Source organism: Bufo gargarizans, chromosome 3, assembly GCF_014858855.1.
Source record: "Bufo gargarizans isolate SCDJY-AF-19 chromosome 3, ASM1485885v1, whole genome shotgun sequence".
Taxonomy (NCBI): domain Eukaryota; kingdom Metazoa; phylum Chordata; class Amphibia; order Anura; family Bufonidae; genus Bufo; species Bufo gargarizans.
In genome coordinates, this window is record NC_058082.1 from 447,869,901 (window position 1) to 447,892,037 (window position 22,137).

The 22,137-nt window shown below is 42.1% G+C and overlaps 1 protein-coding gene across 2 annotated transcripts in view; it reads left to right on the forward strand.

Moving 5' to 3' along the window:
* The window catches only part of KCND3 (potassium voltage-gated channel subfamily D member 3), a 430,682-nt gene that overhangs the window by 381,070 nt on the left and 27,475 nt on the right, over positions 1-22,137 (forward strand). For both annotated transcript variants that reach the window (XM_044286505.1, XM_044286506.1), the window contains exons 3-4: positions 4,176-4,274; positions 12,912-13,004. In XM_044286505.1, the coding sequence (XP_044142440.1) occupies positions 4,176-4,274; positions 12,912-13,004 (192 nt within the window). The remainder of the gene's footprint in view (positions 1-4,175; positions 4,275-12,911; positions 13,005-22,137) is intronic.

Consider the following 22,137-nt stretch of genomic DNA (forward strand, 5'->3'; position numbering starts at 1 on the left):
TAACCTCACCCTCCCTCCACCCTTACCTCACCCTCACTCCACCCTTACCTCACCCTCACTCCACCCTTACCTCACTCTCACTCCACCCTTACCTCACTCTCACTCCACCCTTGCCTCACCCTCACTCCACCCTAACCAAACCCTCACTCCACCCTCGTCACTCCTCCTTCTGCACAGACTTGGCAAGGGGTGATATGAAATGCAGATTGCAACTAGAAATGCAGCAAATGCATTGACAAATCACAAATCTATGCCAAAAGGATACATAATGATAAATTTCCCCCTAAGTTCAACAATTTAGCGTTTCTGGACTGGTTTAGGATCCTCCTACTTTATTGGGAAAATATATATTTTTGTTAACAGATTAATTGTGTTATAACTTGATGCAATAGGGCAATGTTATACTATGAATCGATGAAGAAGACCTTTTGAAGGATGAAACGCGTTGATTGTTATGTAGGAGGATTTATCGCTTGTATTTTTAATGGAAGAAATAAAAATCTCTTGATGTTACTCGCTGGATCCATATTGGACTTTTTGCAGCATATTCGGATGGTTTGAACACAGCCGGGATCCGTGCAGAGCAGGTCAGAAGACCTAACCACCTGAGAGCCGGACCTCGTTCTTCTTTAAGGAACTAAAAAAGGTGCCTGATAGGAGAGCAATACAAACGCAGAGTATTCATGAATAGCTCATTATTTTCCACTCTTGGCGGCGATATTTACCTCTACAATTACAACACTTTGCTTCCATTTAAATTCCAAATGTAATTAACTAATAATAATTAGAGGGAGAGAGGCGCAGTTCTGCATGAGCTCTTGGAAAGATTACAGTATAAAATGTGCCCAAATATAATTACGACAGGTTCTATTTTCACATATTTACCTTTTATGATTGAGAAGAATAGCAGAGGATCCGGCTTCTCTTGAAGCGGGAATACGAGCAACAAAAAAAAACTTGGAGCTTTTGATTAGGCAAATTACAAGTACTTGTCCACTATCTGCAATGAGTGATCTGTGTTGAAAGGAAGCTGTACTGTTTGATGCTTGTGATGGTTGCTGCTTGACTCATTCTATCAGATACAGAGGAGTGTGCAGAATCTCAAACACATTATCACACCAGCCCGTTCCGTCATTCTGTGCCGTACAATTTCTCTTAGTCAATGACAAAAGGCTTTTTACAGTATTTTTTTTATTCCTTCCCGCTTACACAGCACCAATGTTCACAGCTTAACTATAACACTGAAACCACCTGCCCAATTGTCAGTAGGCCCACCTTGTGCCTCTGCAGCAGCTCTGAACCATCAAGGCATAGACTTCACAACCCCATATGCAGCAAGCTTTCGATCAAAGAAAGCATTACATTTTTAGCAATTTGTACTTTTATATTTCTTCTGTGGATCGAACCAGGTAGATTAGCCTTTTCTGCTCACAATTTTGTTGCAGAAAACTTCTGTGATGTGAAAATCAGTTTCATTCATTTGAATGGGGTTGTTTTGGTGGGAAGGCAAGCCCATGGATTTCTGTAACCCCCACCCAATTAGATTGATGGAACTGATTTTCAGTTGCGGAAATTTTCTGCAAAACAATTTGAAGGAACCCCTACAAGGCACAGCAGATCACTAAGCCATAGTGGTATCCTCATATTTAAGGTTGTTTCCCATGAATAAGGCCTCATGCACACGACCGTGCCATTTTTTACAGTCCGCAAATTGCAGATCTGCAAAAAACTGATGGCGCCCGTGTGCTTTCCGCAATTTGCGGAACGGAACAGGAGGCCCATTATAGAAATGCCTATTCTTGTCCGCAAAATGGTCAAGAATAGGACATCACTCTTAATTTTTGCAGGGCCACAAAACGGAGCAACGGATGCGGACAGCACACAGAGTGATGTCGCAATCTTTTGCGAACCCATTGAAATGAATGGTTCCGTATACTCAAAAAACGTTTGTGTGAATCATCATCATTGTCAGGACCAGTTAAATCTCACAAATGCACGCCACAGCATCTGTCCCTCATCTTCTCCACACATTGGTCAGTGAGTCAAAAAGCATATACAGGGAGTGCAGAATTATTAGGCAAGTTGTATTTTTGAGGATTAATTTTATTATTGAACAACAACCATGTTCTCAATGAACCCAAAAAACTCATTAATATCAAAGCTGAATATTTTTGGAAGTAGTTTTTAGTTTGTTTTTAGTTTTAGCTATTTTAGGGGGATATCTGTGTGTGCAGGTGACTATTACTGTGCATAATTATTAGGCAACTTAACAAAAAACAAATATATACCCATTTCAATTATTTATTTTTACCAGTGAAACCAATATAACATCTCAACATTCACAAATATACATTTCTGACATTCAAAAACAAAACAAAAACAAATCAGTGACCAATATAGCCACCTTTCTTTGCAAGGACACTCAAAAGCCTGCCATCCATGGATTCTGTCAGTGTTTTGATCTGTTCACCATCAACATTGCGTGCAGCAGCAACCACAGCCTCCCAGACACTGTTCAGAGAGGTGTACTGTTTTCCTTCCTTGTAAATCTCACATTTGATGATGGACCACAGGTTCTCAATGGGGTTCAGATCAGGTGAACAAGGAGGCCATGTCATTAGATTTTCTTCTATTATACCCTTCTTGCCAGCCACGCTGTGGAGTACTTGGACGCGTGTGATGGAGCATTGTCCTGCATGAAATCATGTTTTTCTTGAAGGATGCAGACTTCTTCCTGTACCACTGCTTGAAGAAGGTGTCTTCCAGAAACTGGCAGTAGGACTGGGAGTTGAGCTTGACTCCATCCTCAACCCGAAAAGGCCCCACAAGCTCATCTTTAATGATACCAGCCCAAACCAGTACTCCACCTCCACCTTGCTGGCGTCTGAGTCGGACTGGAGCTCTCTGCCATTTACCAATCCAGCCAGGGGCCCATCCATCTGGCCCATCAAGACTCACTCTCATTTCATCAGTCCATAAAACCTTAGACAAATCAGTCTTGAGATATTTCTTGGCCCAGTCTTGACGTTTCAGCTTGTGTGTCTTGTTCAGTGGTGGTCGCCTTTCTTACCTTGGCCATGTCTCTGAGTATTGCACACCTTGTGCTTTTGGGCACTCCAGTGATGTTGCAGCTCTGGAATATGGCCAAACTGGTGGCAAGTGGCATCTTGGCAGCTGCACGCTTGACTTTTCTCAGTTCATGGGCAGTTATTTTGCGCCTTGGTTTTTCCACACGCTTTTGCGACCCTGTTGACTATTTTGAATGAAACGCTTGATTGTTCGATGATCACGCTTCAGAAGCTTTGCAATTTTAAGAGTGCTGCATCCCTCTGCAAGATATCTCACTATTTTTGACTTTTCTGAGCCTGTCAAGTCCTTCTTTTGACCCATTTTGCCAAAGGAAAGGAAGTTGCCTAATAATTATGCACACCTGATATAGGGTGTTGATGTCATTAGACCACACCCCTTCTCATTACAGAGATGCACATCACCTAATATGCTTAATTGGTAGTAGGCTTTCGAGCCTATACAGCTTGGAGTAAGACAACATGCATAAAGAGGATGATGTGGTCAAAATACTCATTTGCCTAATAATTCTGCACTCCCTGTAGAATGCATGCACAAGGTTTTACGGTAAGGACATGTTCAAGCTAGCGGATGTCAAGTAAGATGGGCAGGTTTGCAACAGCGACTCAGTGAGTCTGGTACTGCTGTGAGATGACCCGAGTTACCTCATTTACACAAAGACAGGTACTTTTTCAAAGTTTTATTCCTGGAGAACTTCACTACTGAGAATTTTACTGGACTCTTCATTGATTTCAGTGTAATGTGACCTGCAGTGCCATAGAATGAATCTCACATGGCCCTCAAAATGAATTCTTCTTTACTAATGCAGTCTGATGCAGTTCACACCCTTGAGGTCACTACAGTGAAAATTAAGGCTTGACAGTAGCACGCGGTAAATGTAAAAAATTCTATAGGCTTTGTTACAGTTGTTGATAACTGCTTCTAGGTCCATTTATCCTTTCAGATACATTTTATAGTTTCCAGCTTGTTGTTGAAACCTCTATATCTACAACTCTTTAAAAAAAAAAAGTGTTTTTTTATGATTGTATACAGCTTTGATGAAACTATGAAATATTATAGTAACACTGGATATTTATTTTCTTACACAGAAAGCTAGACTTGCTAGGATAAAGGTGGCCAAGACAGGAACTTCATCTGCCTACCTACACAGTAAAAGGAATGGTCTACTGAGTGAGGCGCTGGAAATGGTGGTATGTATAGCGACTTGTACTTTTAGAGCCTGTCTGTTTGACATAATTAAAAGAAACTCAAAGCAATGCTTGTTCATAGAAGGGTTCTACTATAAATTTGATAAATGCACATTAAAGGGGTTTTCCAATTAGAGAAACATGGCTAATTCTAACAGAAACAGTACTAAACCTGTCCATGGGTTGTGTCTGGTATTGTAGCTAAACACCATTGAATTGAATGGGGCTTCACGGCAATACCACAACACCTGTGGTAAAGCATGGCATTGATTTTGAAATTAGGCAATCATATTTTTCCAATCCTGTGTCCACTACATGGCTTCTGGCAAACTGCAAATGGGAGTTCTTATGGCTTGCTTTCAAAAATTGTTTTCTTCTTGATCTTGCCACTCTTCAATAAATCAGAAAACAAAAGGGCGACCCAGGGGGGGCCCACAAGGGAAGAGATGGGACAGGGCAAGGGACCGTGCCCAACCTAGTATACCCACCAAACCACCCCTATGGAATAACTCGGCAAAAGCTCCCGAGTGCACATATGAGAAAACAAGAGAAAAGGAGCCACAGCGCCGGATAATAAATATAATTAATCCTTTATTGGAGTGATACAAATATAATTATAAAATACACGTAAAAATGCGGGGGAACAAGAAAAAAGGGGAAGCAGGGAGGAACAAAAAAGCGTCACCCTGGTAGGTCCACTCCGGTCTGGATGGTAGAGTATGTACAGAGTCAGCGGGATAAAGAATTATATATAATGAGTTCATAACCTACTCGCTGAAAAATCCGATTATACTGTAAACAGGTGGGTCAGGAAAACTAGCAAGACCAAAGATCAAGCTAGATATTAGCACCCGGCCATGCAAAAGTCAAGTAAAGAGATGAATAGGTACATAAGTGACAGGCCGGGGAAAAGTAATGGAGCGAGTCTCACCTTAAACAGAACCAGGAGTGGACCGACCAGGATGGCGCTACCCCAACGCGCGTTTCGGCATGCCTTCGTCCCCCTGACAAAAGCAGTAATTTCTGGTTTCTAATCTGTTCTGGTTTAGCATTAGATGGCTCTATGTTATGCAGCCATCGTGATTAATTTACCTATACTTTACGTAATGGGGTTATCCGATTGAGTTGCACTTAGGCCACATGACTGATGTTTGTGACGTCAATGCCATAGGGTAAGTTGCAAGAAGGCCACAGTGCTTGCAGGAGCGCCGGGCCTTCTCAAACAGCTGATGGACAGGGGTTCCGCTTGTTGGACCCCCACTAATCAGATCGGTGCCCCTGCCCTGTATGCAAGTGGCCTAGCCATGACAGTAAAAAAAAGAGGTGTGGTTTTGGGGGCGATGGCTTAACAGGACACCAATTCTTTCATCATTCTTTGAGTTCTGCATTTTAAAATAAAATGCACTTTACCGTTTTTTTTTTTATATTATACTGTATGCCCCCATACAGTATAATGTCCCCTGATGTGCCCCTCAGACAGTATAATGCCCCATAATGTGCCCAATACAATATAATGCCCCCTTACACAAAAACACTGGTAAAAAACATTGCAGGTAAAAAAAAAAAAACTATTATCAGCACTAATCTTTGGTTGTGCATAACGGCTGGGTGGCAACCCTGTGACAAAGTGACTTGTACCCTACTTAATTTTCAGCACCTAGAGCACAAGCCCTGGCAGCGCCCCTAGCTATTCTCTGAATGCACACATCCAAATCGTGACCAAATATTCCCAAATATGGACAGGCAGTTGTCACCAGGTTTACACTGCAAAATCAACATCTGATGGAAAGTAATTGGACACAATGAGCAACAATCTAGGGAAACACAGCGCTGCCTAATGGGGGGAAACTGGCAAAATTCGCCAGAACAATTGGAGAATTCATTTTAAATCTATCTAGTAGCTACTATGAAATAAACTCTATAATGGACCTCTTAGGACAGTTTAGTGTAGACTGTTAAGAGAACCAACATTTCTTCCTTAGCTATAGGATATCCAGTAATGGCAGTGCATTAACCCCCAGGCTGTCCTTCGTACCATGGATCCAACACTCCAGGGCGTTTTTTTTTTTTATTATTTTTCAAACATTTGGAAATATATTCTTTATTAAAAAAATAGGGCTTAAAAACCTTTTTGTTTCCAGGCTACTTCTGCACATTCTCCATAGCTACCTGAGATGCACTTAAAATATATGACTGTTATAAAACTAAGCTTTGCATTGGGATTCTACAGCTTTATTGTCCATTTCTAATAGGAACAATGTGATCCAACATATTTTCAGTAGTCTGCTTGGAGTAGAATGGTCAGAATTACAATTAGGCAATGGAGATGAAATAGGAAACAACTTTTACTGTTCCTCGGAATCTGGGCATTAAAGATTAACAGCCTCTGAGAAGATAAAAAAAATTGAGATTCTTCAGTGCTTGAAACCTTTAAACTGAAAAGATGATGACACAATTGCAAGCTCTCGAGACTACTTAGGCCTCTTCCTCAGGCATCTTTATAGACAGTATCTGAAGATGCACATATTTATACACCAAAGTAAGTAGGCATAATGAGGTAGATGGGACGACGACAAACCATTGTAGCAGTAGATTGTTGTAGCAATTATAGATAAGGAATGTGAAATTGTTATAGTCCTTTATTAAATATTCAGCCCATAAATGCAGTGAACCCAAGAGGTCTGAGGGCCACATTTCTTAAGAGATGTAGAAGGACATAAATCCATGAGACACATTTATTCCTGATCTGAGTGTGTCAAATGTGGTCATGAGTTTTTATTCAAATCGAATAGAGTATGAATAAGTCGATAACTATGGAATAGGTGCTACTAAGCCTAATGACTCACCCAGTCAAAGATAAATGTGACATAAATATTTGTAAAGGCTGAGCACTCACCACCTGGACCACAAGGAGAATAAAAGAAGCCTGAGTGATAGTTAAACACCTAAGTAATTTATTATAAAAAAAATGCAGATATATGACATAAATTGATAGATATAAAAAAAAACATAAAATATGAGATAAAAATACACAAGAAATTGCAATAAATATAGTACAATATAAAATCGCAAATGTGGCTGAGGTAGTTGTATATAGCAGCAATGTATATTGACAGCGTGGATAAAATCACTGCCCCATTATGGAGCAATGTCGGATACAGCGATACCTGGTTACAAGTTGTCAGCTGGAACGACTCGTGGTACCACTTAGGAAGGGGCCAGGAAAAGACCCTGAAACGCGTCTGGTTGTTTAGAGACCCACACTTCAGCTGATGGACATTTATCTATCTATCTATCTACCCTGGATTTGGACCCTCATTCATGCACGGTTCAACACTATATAGGCCGGCTTTTTTCCCATTGGCATATATGGAACGCTGTGATTTAAATATTCGGTCCTGACAATTGGGAGACATTACCTGAATAATCCCTATGGTTGGAGACAGTCCATAAGGCAACTGGAGACCGTACAGACAAGTGACCGTCGAATCGCTCGAGTCGTTCCAGCTGACAACTTGTAACCAGGTATCGCTGTATCCGACATTGCAGCCATGTGGGACGCCACTGTGTGCGCAAGTCGTAGGGCAACTCAATTACCTCTAACTTCTTTACCAGGTCACATATGCATTGGGAAGTGTAATTACAATACACCAGTCAGCGATCTTATGCCTAACCCTCTATTGCCAGCACATCGATGATAAATATCCAAGCTGGGAACACCATATGCGATATTAGTTACGATTATTATTACCATCTAACATCGATGTCCTAGAACTGAACCTTCTAATAACAAATGGGGCAGTGATTTTATCAATGCCGTCAATATACATTGCTGCTATATACAACTACCTCAGCCACATTTGCGATTTTATATTGTACTATATTTATTGCAATTTCTTGTGTATTTTTATCTCATATTTTATGTTTTTTTATATCTATCAATTTATGTCATATATCTGCATTTTTTTAATAATAAATTACTTCTTTTATTCTCCTTGTGGTCCAGGTGGTGAGTGCTCAGCCTTTACAAATATTTATGAGTTTTTATTCTCCTGTCCTTCTGAGATTTGAAATTCTCTTTTAATATCAAGACTTTCATACATGAAAGTCTTGATATTTAATGTAGTCTTGAAAGCTTGCAATTTTGTCATCATATTTTCAGTTAGCCATTAAAAGGTATCAACCACTGAGGAACCTCAGTTTTTATCTTCTATTTATTGGCTTACACGGTACAAATATACTTTTTCTTTTAACAGCCCCTGGGAAACATTCTACATACATAATTGGTCAAGCACTTAACTTTCTGGGTAAGGGTAGAAGGTCGAATCACTAGTGATGCCATTCCTAATATTATTATCTTATTTTGCTGGTAACGCTTGCACAGTGCCAATATTACATTAAGGGTAGGGACACACAATGTGAGGTCTGCATCTGCCAAAGCCCTACTCACACATTGAAGCTAACGGCTGCATTATTTTAAAGGTAATATCTCTGGTACACCAACAACATTGTGCAGCCAGTGGTAAGTTCTTGTGATTTCTGACCTGCTAGATTTGTAAAGTACATCTAGTAGTGACATCAGCGCAAGAACTGTGCCTCAGGAGGTTCATAAATGGGTTTCCATGGTCAGGCAGCTGCACAGAGACATCAGATCACCATGCACAATGTCAGAAGTTGGTTGGAGTAATGTAAAGCACACCACCACTAGACCTGAGCAGTTTTCTAAACACACTTTGATGGACAAATTATGGTTTGAAGTAGAGCACTACCTGCTAGAATGAATAGTGTCTGCTGTAAAATATAGTGGAAGGAGATAAAGTTATGGGCTTGTTTTTGAGGATTAGGTCTAGGCCGTATAATTTTAGTGAAGGGTAAAGTTAATGCTACAGCATACAAAGATAATTGTATGCTTTTAACTTTGTGGCAGTGGTTTGAGGAAGGCCCTTTCCAGCATAATTGTGCCCTGCCACAAAGTGAGGTCCATAAAGACATAGTGTGATGAGTTTGGTGTGGACGAACTCAAGTTGTCAGCACCGAGTCCTGACCTCAATCCCATTTGCCACCTTTGGGAAAAAATTGGAATGACATTTTTGAGCCAGACCTTCTTCCATAACACACAGTAAGTGTCTGACCTTACACATACACCATGTATGGTGGAAGGCGCACAAATTTCCACATGCACACTCCAAAGTTTTGTATAACACCTTCCTAGACAATCAGAAGCTGTTATAGCCGTCAGAGGGACTCCATATAAACACTATGTAAATAGGTGTTATGGTGATGTCCACATACTTTTGTTGTGAGAAACTATAAAAATATAGGGAGTCATTTACTAACCAGAAATGCACCTATATTAGGTGTATTTCTGGCACAGATTGCAGGGCAAAGGTCCTTTGTGCCACAGTCAGGCCTAAAAAAGTGGGTAGGGAAGAGCCAGCAGGCGTGTCTCCTTTACCATTTTCTACACCTGGTTTAGGCGTAGATAATGGTCTAAGGGTCCATTCACGGATCCGCAATACACCCGGCCGGCACCCCCATAGAACTGCAATTGCGGACAAGAATAGGACATGTTCTATTTTTTTCCGGAGCTGCAAACCAGAAGATCGGGGCCGAGCACATAGTGTGCTCTCCACATCCATTTCTGCCCCATTGAGAATGAATGGGTCTGCACCTGTTCCGGATATTTCAGAACGGAAGAGGAGAGGGTGTCTGGTTTACAGAAAAAGGTTAGAAATTGATGGAAAAACCACCAAAATGGTTTGGAAACAGCATGGGGAGGATGTCTGGAAGCATCTTGGACTCCTATTACCTACAATAGACAACCACACAAAGGCTATATGCCAAAAGCCGGGTATATGCAATCCAACAATCTATCCATGAGACAGATACAGTCAGCACACCTTACAATGGCAGCCTTGTGCACCATGAGACATTCCAAACCAGCTCTCATCTGACTGAGAGCCAGTAAGCCTCAAAGTTGCTTCAGATCTGTTGGATGGCTTGGGTGGACCTGCGCACCTAGATAATTATCATTAGGGTGACAAAAAGTTTTCTGATTGTCCTAACATAATATTCAATAACCTTTCTATACAGTTTTGTCATGTAAACTCATTTGCATAAACAGGGACATATGAAAATTAGCAGAATCTGCCTTGTTTTTCAGCTGAAAATTTGTGACAAAAATTCGAGATTACAATATTTGCGATCTACACTACTCATAAACAGTGCCATCTATTGGATTCATAGTCTTGTCATAAGACTATGAAACCAATAGATGGCGCTGTTCATAAGTCATGAACAGCGTCATCCCTTAGATTCATAGTCTTTTATGATGAGACTATGAAACCAATAACATATTAAGCATCATCAATCCTTACATAAAGACGCACTACCATGAGACTACACAAGAACTCTGAAATGAGACACTGTACACCTCCAGGAATACCTATAATAAAAAGAAAACTTTAAACCACATCACCTGTATAGAAGGGTGGAGGGTTAGGGGGGAAGGGAAATGTTTAGGGAAAGGATTATTGCACTGTTTATATGTGTTTTATCTTTGTTTCCACTGCACATATCTGTAAAAAAGGAATATGACCTGTAATTTGATCCAATATGTACCTTTGAATGTAAATGTGCAAATTATATCAAAACCTAATAAAAATAAAATAAAAAAAAAGACTATGAAACCAATACATGGTGCTGTTCATGAGTCATCAACAGCACCATCTATTGGATTCATAGTCTTTTTATAAGACTATGAATCCAATAAATGGTGCTGTTCATGGGTAGTGTTGTTCGTCAATATTCTAATCGCTAATTTTTATCGCTAATTTTCAAGCAGATTCAGCTAATTTGCATATTCCCATGATTATGCAAATTAGTTTACATGACAAAACTGCATAGAAAGGTTATTGAATATTATGTTAGGACAATCAGAAAACTTTTTGTCACCCTAATGATATTGATCTAGGTGTGCAGGTCCACCCAAGCCATCCAACAGTTATGAAGCAACTTTGAGGCCTACTGGCTCTCAGTCAGATGAGAGCTGGTTTTGAATGCCTCAGACAGGATGGAACGTTTAGGAGTGATAGAACTTGATAAGAAAGTATGCAATAAAGTCCGATGATGATGGGATGGAACGCTTATGAGTGATAGATCGTAAATATTCCTATCGGAGGGGGGGGGAGCTGGTTTTGAATGTCTCATAGCGCACAAGGGTGCCATTGTAAGGTATGCTGACTGTATCTGTCTCATGGATAGATTGTTAGTTTGCACATACCCGGCTTTTGGCATATAGCCTTTGTGTGGTTGTCTATTGTATGTCATAGATAATAGGAGTCCAAGATGCATCCAGATGTCCTTCCCATGCTGTTTTCAAACCATTTCAGTGGCGTTTCCATCAATTTCTAACCTTTTTCTGTGAACCAGGCACCCTCTCTTCTTCAGAGCAGGGGGTGCCTGGTTTAATGCTCGGGTCTCCCATTGATCTTCATTGTGCTCGAGCATACACAGTATTCAGCCGAACACTGCGATGTGCCAAGCATAGCGATGCTTGAGCCGAACTGCTGTTCGGCCGAGCCTGCTCTCTCAACACTACTCCTGACTTTTCCATTTTAGTAACTACTTGCATTCGCCGTGTAATAATAATTCTGGAGCATCTATTCTCATCACTCTATGATGTACCATTCCTTTATCGTTTCTGCTAGAAGTTATAAATGAACTACTAGCAGTTTGCAGTGAAGGTCCATTTGGGAGTTACCATTTGCGGCGAAGGGAGTCCCTGCACAGTCTGACACTGGCAGCACTGATTGGATAATGTCAGACTGTGCAGAGACACCCCCCCCCAATGGTTACCACCCATCTGGATGTTGATTGCAAACTGTAATTCATTCATACCTTCTAGCAGGAATAATAAAGGAATGGCACAAGGAGAATGTAAGTATTTATTTAGTATACTCACTTATATAGCGCTACTATAGTCCGCAGCGCTTTACAGACATTAGCATCAAGCTGTCTCCAATGGGGCTCCCAAACTAAGTTCCCTATCAGTATCTCTTTGGCGTGTGGGAGGAAACCAGAGTACCCGGAGGAAACCCAAGCAAACATGGGGAGAACACACAAACTCCATGCAGATGTTCTTCGTTGGATTCAAACCTAGGTTCCCCCACTCTGCAAGGCACCAGTGCTAACCACTGAGCCATGTCAGACGAGGTGGCAGGTCCTCTTTAAGAATTCCACAATAAAATGTACGATAGTTTATACACGGATAACATTGTGTAGGAAGGATCAATGAAGCAAACCTAAAATATCAACAATCCAAATAATACAAACTTTAAAACAAAAGTGTTGCAACACTGAAAAGAAAAATACTAATGTATACGCATTACTGCTAAACGCATGCATTGCTGACAACTTCGGCCTGTCTTTATCATATGGAACTTGTGCTGCATCTATGAGCAGTGGAAGGAACCAGTTAGGAGGAATTAGGAGGAAGGATTATCAGGTATAGTCTTCTGAAAAGTAACCTGTGGCCGGACAATCCACTTTACAAGTCACAGCTCAGAACCGTTCTGATCCCTTATTTCACAGTGGGCTTTATTAAATGCATTAATGCTAAGCTCTGTCTCTGCTTAGGGCTCCACCGAGGAAGAACCGCACATTGCAAAAACAGCTTCCCTGATAGAAAGTCAACACCACCACCTGCTGCACTGCCTGGAAAAGACAACTGTAAGTACAACCGTGGCCGATGACACAATCTGCTATGTATGGCTCATTCTATTAACCACCTGTATTCCCAGGGATGAATGTAACCAGCACAATGCATGTGGCTAGTGAGATCTTCATACAGAACTATCAAAGATACCTTAATGTGTTAGTTTTCCTTAGACTTTAGGTAAACTTACTGCAGGATCTTAAGAAGCTGTAGAGAGCTATAAAATAATAAAATAACTCCTGTGCTTCTGCTCCAATGCCTCCCGATCCCTTTCCAGTTTCTGTACTTCCTGCTCCAGCAATATGGTCTCATCATAGAAATCTGACCACTGCAGCCAATCACTGGCTTAGGCTGCTTTCACACTAGCGTTCGGGTGTCCGCTCGTGAGCTCCGTTTGAAGGGGCTCACGAGCGGACCCGAACGCAGCCGTCCAGCCCTGATATAGTCTGAATGGAGCGGATCCGCTCAGACTGCATCAGTCTGGCGGCGTTCAGCCTCCGCTCCGCTCGCCTCCGCACGGACAGGCGGACAGCTGAACGCTGCTTGCAGCGTTCGGGTGTCCGCCTGGCCGTGCGGATCCGTGCGGATCCGTCCAGACTTACAATGTAAGTCAATGGGGACGGATCCGTTTGAAGATGCCACAATGTGGCTCAATCTTCAAGCGGATCCGTCCCCCATTGACTTTACATTGAAAGTCTGGACGGATCCGTCCCAGGCTATTTTCACACTTAGCTTTTTTTTGCTAATATAATGCAGACGGATCCGTTCTGAACGGAGCCTCCGTCTGCATTATTATGAGCGGATCCGTTCAGAACGGATCCGCCCGAACGCTAGTGTGAAAGTAGCCTTATCTGTGAACACCACTGAGGTCACTGCTGTGGCTAGTGATTGGCTGCAGCGGTCACAAGTCCATGTCAAGAACTCTTAGATGGAGCAGGAAGTACAGAGACTGCCAGGATCGTTGAACGCCATCTGTCAGATATATACCTATGAAACTGGCTGACCTGTTGTATGTGCGCTGGGCAGCTGAAGACGTCTGTGTTGGTCCCATGATTATATGTGCCGTAATTGCCGTAAATGGTTTAATATATGCAAATGAGCCTCTGGGAGCAATGGCGGCGGTGCCATTACTCCTAGAGGCTACGCTCTCTCTCAAACTGCCAGGCGTTCTCCACTTTGATTGACAGGCTAGGCAGTGAAAACGCCATCACAGCTGATTCTGTCAATCCAAGTGCAGAGGGAACGTGCAGCTGCAGAGAGAGCTGAGCCTCTAGGTGTAACAGCAACGCCCCCATTGCTCCTAGCCTTCAGATGCCAAGTGCACATGTAACAGGTCAGCCAGTGTCATAGGTACAAGTCTGCTGACAGATGCCCTTTAAGGTAGGTATCGTTTCTAATATTCTAAGCGGCTTCAAAAATTTTAAGATGGTTGGACAACCCTGTTTACGTACACACAAAAAAAAAAAAACTACATCCGCAAGTTTAACACAAGCAGGATTCATTTGTTTAGCTGCACAGTAATCAATACTATTATGCCTGAAGAATCTGAGTGGAGATGGTCATGATAAATAGCTGTGGTCGTAAGCGTAGCTCAGAAAACTGGTTGATGAGCTTGGCTTTACTTGTCCATTTAAAACATTGGGGCACGTTTATTAAGACTGGCGTTTTAGATGCCGGTCCTATTAAGCCCTATAGCTGGCGGTGGAACGCCGAATTTATGTAGCGGCGCCAGCCTCGACATAACTTCGGTGCATCCAGTGCCGATTCTAAATGTAAGACAGTTTCCTTGATCTCTTATATTTAGACCATTGTCTACATCTAAATTAGAAAATGATGAATGAGAAAGTCCCCTCCCCTTCCCTGCCCACACCATGCCCACTTTTTTAGACCTGGCGTGAGCGGGTAAGAAGTCGCAGATTTTGCCGCACCATGGCGTGCGACAGAATCCGTGCCAGATATACACCACAAAAATGGCGTATACCTGGTCATAAATGACCCCCATTATGTTTCCTAGGAATTATAAGAATCTAGAAGGATATGTTTATTGGAGAAAACCGTACAACTGAAAGGAGGTTCTAGTACCCTGTTGGGCTGCCTCTAGCCTGGATACAAGATGAGATATGGTGGACATGGAGGCATACAGGTTCCACATGGTGTACTGCAGCACATTTGCCCACAGATGTTGCAGCAGGGCCTGTAGATCCTACAGACTCATAGATTGAATAGATTGCCACAGCTGGTGTCCAGGCTCTCAGCTTTGATGTGCACATGGACCCTTGCGGCCTTATACAGTAGTCACTTACAATCTCAGTAATGTCAAATATTAAAGATCTTCTGAGACATTAAAGGTATTGCGCAGGGGTTTTATATTTATGAACCTATCCTCAGAATAAACACAGGTTTAAAGCAGCACTAGTGTACCATAGATTCTTCCAGGAATGCACCAGCCACCGTGCAACCTCAGATCCACTATGGTTGCTACATAGATACCTCAAAAACGGTCGATGGCAGCATGTCCTCCAAAAGTTCTTTATTCACAAAGGGTCCATAATAATGTACAAAAAGTGCCAAGAAAAAATGCAATGCTTCAACTTGAGAAAGACTACCATGCAGTCGAAGCGTTGTATTTTTTCTTTGGCACTTTTTGTACATTATTATGGACCCTTTGTGAATAAAGAACTTTTGGAGGACATGCTGCCATCAACATTTTTTGGACTATCCTCAGCATAAGTCATCAATATCTGATCAGTGGGGGTCCCACGTCCAGCACCCCTACCAATCAACTCTTGAAGAGGAGGCAGAGCTCTGTCGCTTTGGAAGCAAGTGTAATTACAAGTACTCGCTCCAGTCACTTGAATGGAGCGAGTTCTTGTAATAACACTAGTCCGACACTGCAAGGGAGACGATGCACAGTGTAATGAAGAGGAAGCAGAGCTCACATGAAGTGCCAGCTGATCGGCTGGAGTGGGGGTGTTGGACCCCCACCGATCAGATATTGATGACCTATCCTGAAGGTAGGTCATCAGTATAAAACTGCTGTACAACCACTTTAAGCTTCTCTGAGACCAGGAACTAATTTTAATATCATAAGGCCTGGTGGAGGGATTTAAAAAAAAAGGCTCACCTGTCAACCTGCACTCTTGATCCAGCATTGGGCGCTCTTCTCCTCCACTATTGATCTCCGGTGGACTGGAAGTGTGACATGCCGTCTACACACATGCACTGCTGTTGGCCACTCAATGGCCTTGGTGGTGGCAGCAGTCACATGTTGTCACACCTCTGATCCAGCAGAGACCAGACGTGAAGAAGAAGGGAACTTTTTTTTGCTAATCCTTGCACCTGTAAGAGAATCCCTTTGATATTGATGGCCTACATAGGGTTGTGGCTGTGCCTGGTCTTACAACTCAGTCTCAATCACATGTGCTGGATGTAAAATGCCTGGGTAAACAATAAATGGGACACAGTGACGTCTTAATTCAGTTGATTAGTGGGGGTGTCGGGAGTCAAATGTCCACGAATCAAATAATGATAGCTCAGTCTAATGTTGAGCTATCAACGTTAACGGTCTAGAACAGCCTTATAATATTCATTATATCAGAGCACATTGACAGCCAGCATAACATGTTCTAAGGAAGATAATGTAGCATACATATAAAACCATGAACCCAGTTGATATCTGCAGCAAATAGAAAAAATACTTCCCCCCAACTGTCATCACCAGAAGTAAATTATGGCTACATAAGAATGTTTCACAAGAATTTTTTAAAATAAAAAAATACATTTGAGAGCTCAGTTCTCTGGCTCGTGAATGCAAGGCTGCACAATGTCCCGAAGAAAAAAAATCTAATACATTTGAAATTTACGCGGAACAATGTTTGTTCGTGCTCTTTCATTAAGTCAAGATTGGTTTATGCAGCACACCGCTAGATGTTCTCTGCATCTTTACATACTGCAGATTACAAAATGCTGGACAATGTATTGCTGTCAGATTAACATATAAAGGGGTTAATTTACTAAATGATATATGAAGATTTTCTAAAGGTTATTTGCGCCTCAATCTGCGACTTTTCACTGCTCACGCCACGTCTAAAAAAGGAGGAGTGGCATGGGTGGGGAAGGGGGGACGCTAGGCCCGTCTCATTTATCATTTTCTACGCCTAGCACAGTAAATTTGTTAGCAGTTAAAAATAAATATTCTAGCAAAGTCCAGATCTCACCAGATTAGTCAGTGTTGTGCTGTTAGATGTTTCCAGTAATCCGAATTGTAGCCAAGGCAGTCGGCTAGGTGCAGGAGCGTCCCTCTTCCTTTCTCCAAGCTGGTGCAGTCGCAGACATTGCACTTACACATCGCTGTGGCTGTTTCTTTGCTTCGTGGAGTCTGGGAGTCTACTGCACAGAATTGGAAAACAAGAGCACCCTGGGTGGTATGCGATGTAGTTTATTTTACATGCTTAAAATTATACTTACAGAATTAAAATCTTGTGGTTATGCATATAAAACATCATAGGGTTTTAAGATGTTTTATATGCATAACCACAAGATTTTAATTCTATATAAGTATAATTCACCTAAAAATTGGTATATAACACCCTCTAGTCTCCTAGGACTCCCCCCTCCCTTTTAACCTCAAATGCAATGACAACAATAGCAAATAATTACACTGACCTATATATAGCTATGTGTAAATGCATGGTTGACATCATTAACAAACAGTGTGTTTTAAAACACACTACACCGTCTCGTGTTCAGCTTTTTCATGGTGTTTTGGGAAAAAAATGTGACTTGTTGTGACCAAGTGTCCAAAACACACATATGTTATTGTCATAAGAAAAAGTGGCTTGTTCTGCACAAGCATGCAAAAATGATGAGTAAGGAAAAAAGTCAGTCTGTCCTCTCCATTAATATAATGTGCTTGTCCTGAACATTTACATCGTCTATGTTCATGTTTGTCTATAAGAAATTCAACAGAGCAACAAGCACAGCAGCTTATTTTTTTATATCTGCATTATTATATTGCATTGTCTGTCAATGCTATATAAATGCTCTTGTTCTTATGCAATGTTTGCTTCTAATTGACTGTACTAGATTGAGTTTGCCTTTGTATTGAAAACTTTTTTGCTTTCTCATTAAACTATTTTCTTGCCAGAATGCTACTGAATTGGCTATGTGATATTTGCTACAAATTGGCTCACTGCTGGTTTGAGATTTGCCTACTGAGAAGAAACAAAAAATATCTATTAAGACAGCTAACTGGCAGGGCTTAGCGGGAAAGTGCATAACTGATGAAATGATAAGATATGCATGTCAGGCGCTTCATACAAAGCACTTCATGGACAAACTTCCCAATAAAAGATTTAATAATACATTTATTCATTTCACTTTTGCATCTCCACCGTACTTTCACCTTCTTCTTCTGAAGCAAGAGTTAAAGGGGTTTTCCTGCAAAGAAGGATAGCTTATAAGTGATCCCTAAGGGTCAAATCTCTGGGAACCCCAGCAATCACGAGAATTTACCTCCTGACTCTCCATGACAATAGAACACTAGCACTCTGTTCCTTTCACTTCTATGGGAATACTAGAGATAGAGCATGTACACTACTAGATAGTTAACATGGAGATTGTGGACATCTGTTCTTACGATTGCTAGGGGTTCAGCAGTAATACCCCCGGTGATCAGACGATAACCCTGTACCAGTGGGTAGGGAATAAGTGTTTTTTTTGGGGGTGTAAAACCACCTTAAAGTAGTGGTCTGAGATTTTGATATTGATGGCCTGTCCCAAGGATAGGTCATCAACATCTGATTGGTGGGGGATCCCCTCTGATCAGCTGTTTGAAGAGGCTGTAGAGCTCCAGTGAGTGATATGACCTCTTCATAGGCCATATGACGTCACGTTAATCAGTCACATCGCCTATTTGCAGCTAAGTCCCATTCAATACCAAGCACAGCTGCTATACAATGTACGGCGCTGTGCCTGATGAGCTGTGAGAAAACTGTAGGACTCAAACAACAGCCTCTTCAGACAGGATAGCCCATCGATATCAATATCACGGACAACCCCTTTAAAGTAAACCTGTCACTTTCAGTATGGTCAGGCATGTTATAGAGCAGGAAAATCAGAGCGGATTATTGTATAATTTTGGAAGAAAAGAGTCAGTATAACTAGTCATTTGTTCATTTAAATCTCTGCTCTTTCTAGGAGTCCAGTGGGTGGTCCTATTCAGTTATTGACATCTGTTCATCACTGATAAGAATACCCACATGGCTACTAAACATAGAAAGACCAGAGATTTTCATAAATAAATTGCAAGTTATATTGAATCCTTTTGTACAAAACTATATATTAATCAACTCAGCTACTCCTGCTCTATAACATGCTTCCTGCAGATATGACTTATTCTCATCTCAGACATTGATGGCATATTGCTAGACTATGCCATCAATTTTAGATTAGTGCTGGTTCCACCTCTATGACCCATCTCCAAAATGGGCCCCCCGAAATTGAAAGAAAGCGCACCTCACAAGTTTGGCTTTTCTCCATTCACTGCTTTTTGGAGTTCTGAAAATGGCCGAGAACTGGCTCTGTTATTTTTTTTAAGCCCCTTAGCAGTGAATGGAGAGGGGGCCATGCATGCCTGGTGCCCTCTCCATTCACCTCTATGGCTTCCTTGCCCAGCTATTCTCAGTACTCCCATACCTGAGAATGGAGAGCACTCCAAACATACACAATGTGCTCTTATTCACCAAAAGGACCCAGTTCTGGAGATAGGAATGGGTTGCAGAACCGATCTGAGATTGATGGCATATCCTAGTGATATGCCATCAGGTTTGAGGTAGGCCAACCCCTTTAATATACAATGTCGGTAAGAGCAGTGAGACTATGGAACTCTCTGCCTGAGGAGGTTGTGATGGTGAGTACAATAAAGGAATTCAAGAGGGGCCTGGATGTATTTCTGGAGTGTAATAATATTACAGGTTAAAGCTACTAGAGAGGGGTCGTTGATCCAGGGAGTTATTCTGATTTCCTGATTGGAGTCGGGAAGGAATTTATTTCCCCTAAAATGGGGTAAATTGACTTCTACCTCACAAGGTTTTTTTTGCCTTCCTCTGGATCAACTTGCAGGATAACAAGCTGAACTGGATGGACAGATGTCCCTTTTCAGCCTTATAAACTATGTTACTATGTTAATGTGACAGATTCCCTTTAAGGCTTCTTCCATTGGCCTTACAGACATTGAAAGGAGTGGTAGGGCACATGCTCGACTGCCACACCATTCAAACACCTCCTCACTGCGGTCATGCAGTGAAGTTAAACGGGCTGCCTTGAGGTTGGTCCCCATGATAATGATTGGTGGGATCCCAGCCATGCGACGCCCAGTAATAAAGTGACAAACGTCCATTGTGGGACAACCCATTTAAACCTAACCTAATAAAACTACAAAATGGTTGCCAGACCAATACAAAAGACTTCTTTAGGAGCAGTGGCCACGTGATGTCTACCATTTGCATCAGTGAACTGTATAATAGGATTGCGTCCATGGTGGATCTTTCCTTTTGTGTGGGAAGAAAATCTCTATCCAGAAGTGAGGCAATTGGTAAGCCAATCATTAGAATTATTGTTTGTGGATGCAAAATATTGAGAATAAAAAAATAGAGCACAAAGGTGCACCTTTATTGTCACAAGAGCGATCTTCTAACATAGACCATAAATTATTCTGAAATAATAATAATGTTAATAAGAGACTGTCAATCAACAGCTGACATAGGGGAACAACTACTGCCCAAAAGCTATAGAAGTCATGGTACCAGGCTATAATCCAAGGGCGTAATCTTAGATAATGTAGCCACCAGTGGCGTAACTAGAGTGTTATGGGCCCCAGTGCAAACTTTGGATCGGGGCCCCCCCCCCCCCCCATTTATACAAAGAAGCGGCAGAATTTCTTACTAAGGGCTCTTTCCCGTGCGGCTAGTCCGCTGCGTGAATGAGAGCCAAGCCCCATTCCGGACAGCAGAGACAGCTCCGTGCCTCTCTGTGACCTTTTTACTACAAAATCACAATGAGATAAAGTTGTCACCGTGATTTTGTAGCAAAACGATCACAGAGAGGCAAAGAGCATTATCAGTCATGTTACTGCTCCGTGTCTCTGCTGTCCGGAGCGGGGCTTGGCTTTCTTTCACACAGCAGTTTAGCCACACGGGATCCGCTCGTGTTAAAGAGCCCTAAGCCTAATGCATGGCTACACTCACCCAGTCCTAATAAAATCTGGTCCTACCTCATCCAGGGTGTCTCTGGCGTCGGCGTGATGTCCGCTGGATCCAGAACAAGGTTCCTGTGGTGATAGAGAAAAAAAGAATAATCACATAAGGAAGGGATGGTGACTGCCCCTATGAAACTACCAGCAGGGGGCGCTGTGCTGGCCTGGTAGACTGAGCTATGCCAATGTATAGCAGGGTAATTTAGGACATTTCCCCTAAGTGCAACCACACAGTACTAATGTCTACATTGTGGCCCCTCACAGTACTAATGCCCACCTTGTGGCCTTTCACAGTAATTAAGCCCACCTTGTGGTCCCTTCACAAAAGTTATGTCCTTCTTGTGGCCCCTCACAGCAGTTATGCCTACCTTTGTTCCTGTCACAGTAGTTATGCCCAGATATGTGTCCCTCACAGTAGTTATGCCAAATATGTGCCCCCTCACAGTAGTTATGCCAAATATGTGCCCCCTCATGGTATTTATGCCAGATATGTGCCCCCTCAAAGTAGTTATGCCCAGATAAGTTCCCCCTCACAGTGGATATGCCCAGATATGTGCCCGCTCACAGGGGTTTGCCCAGATATGTGCCCGCTCACAGTGGTTATGCCCAGATATGTGCCCCTCACAGTGGATATGGCCAGATATGTTACCCCTCACAGTAGTTATGCCAGATTATGTGCCCCTCACAGTAGTTATGACCAGATATGTGCCCCCCTACAGTGGTTATGCCAGATTATGTGCCCCTCACATTAAATATGCCCACATATGTGCCCCTCACAGTGGTTATGCTAGATTATGTGCCCCCCTCACAGTAGTTGATATATGTGCCCCCTCATAGTTATGCCTTTATATGTGCCCCCCTCACAGTAGTTATGACATATTAGGTGCCCCCTC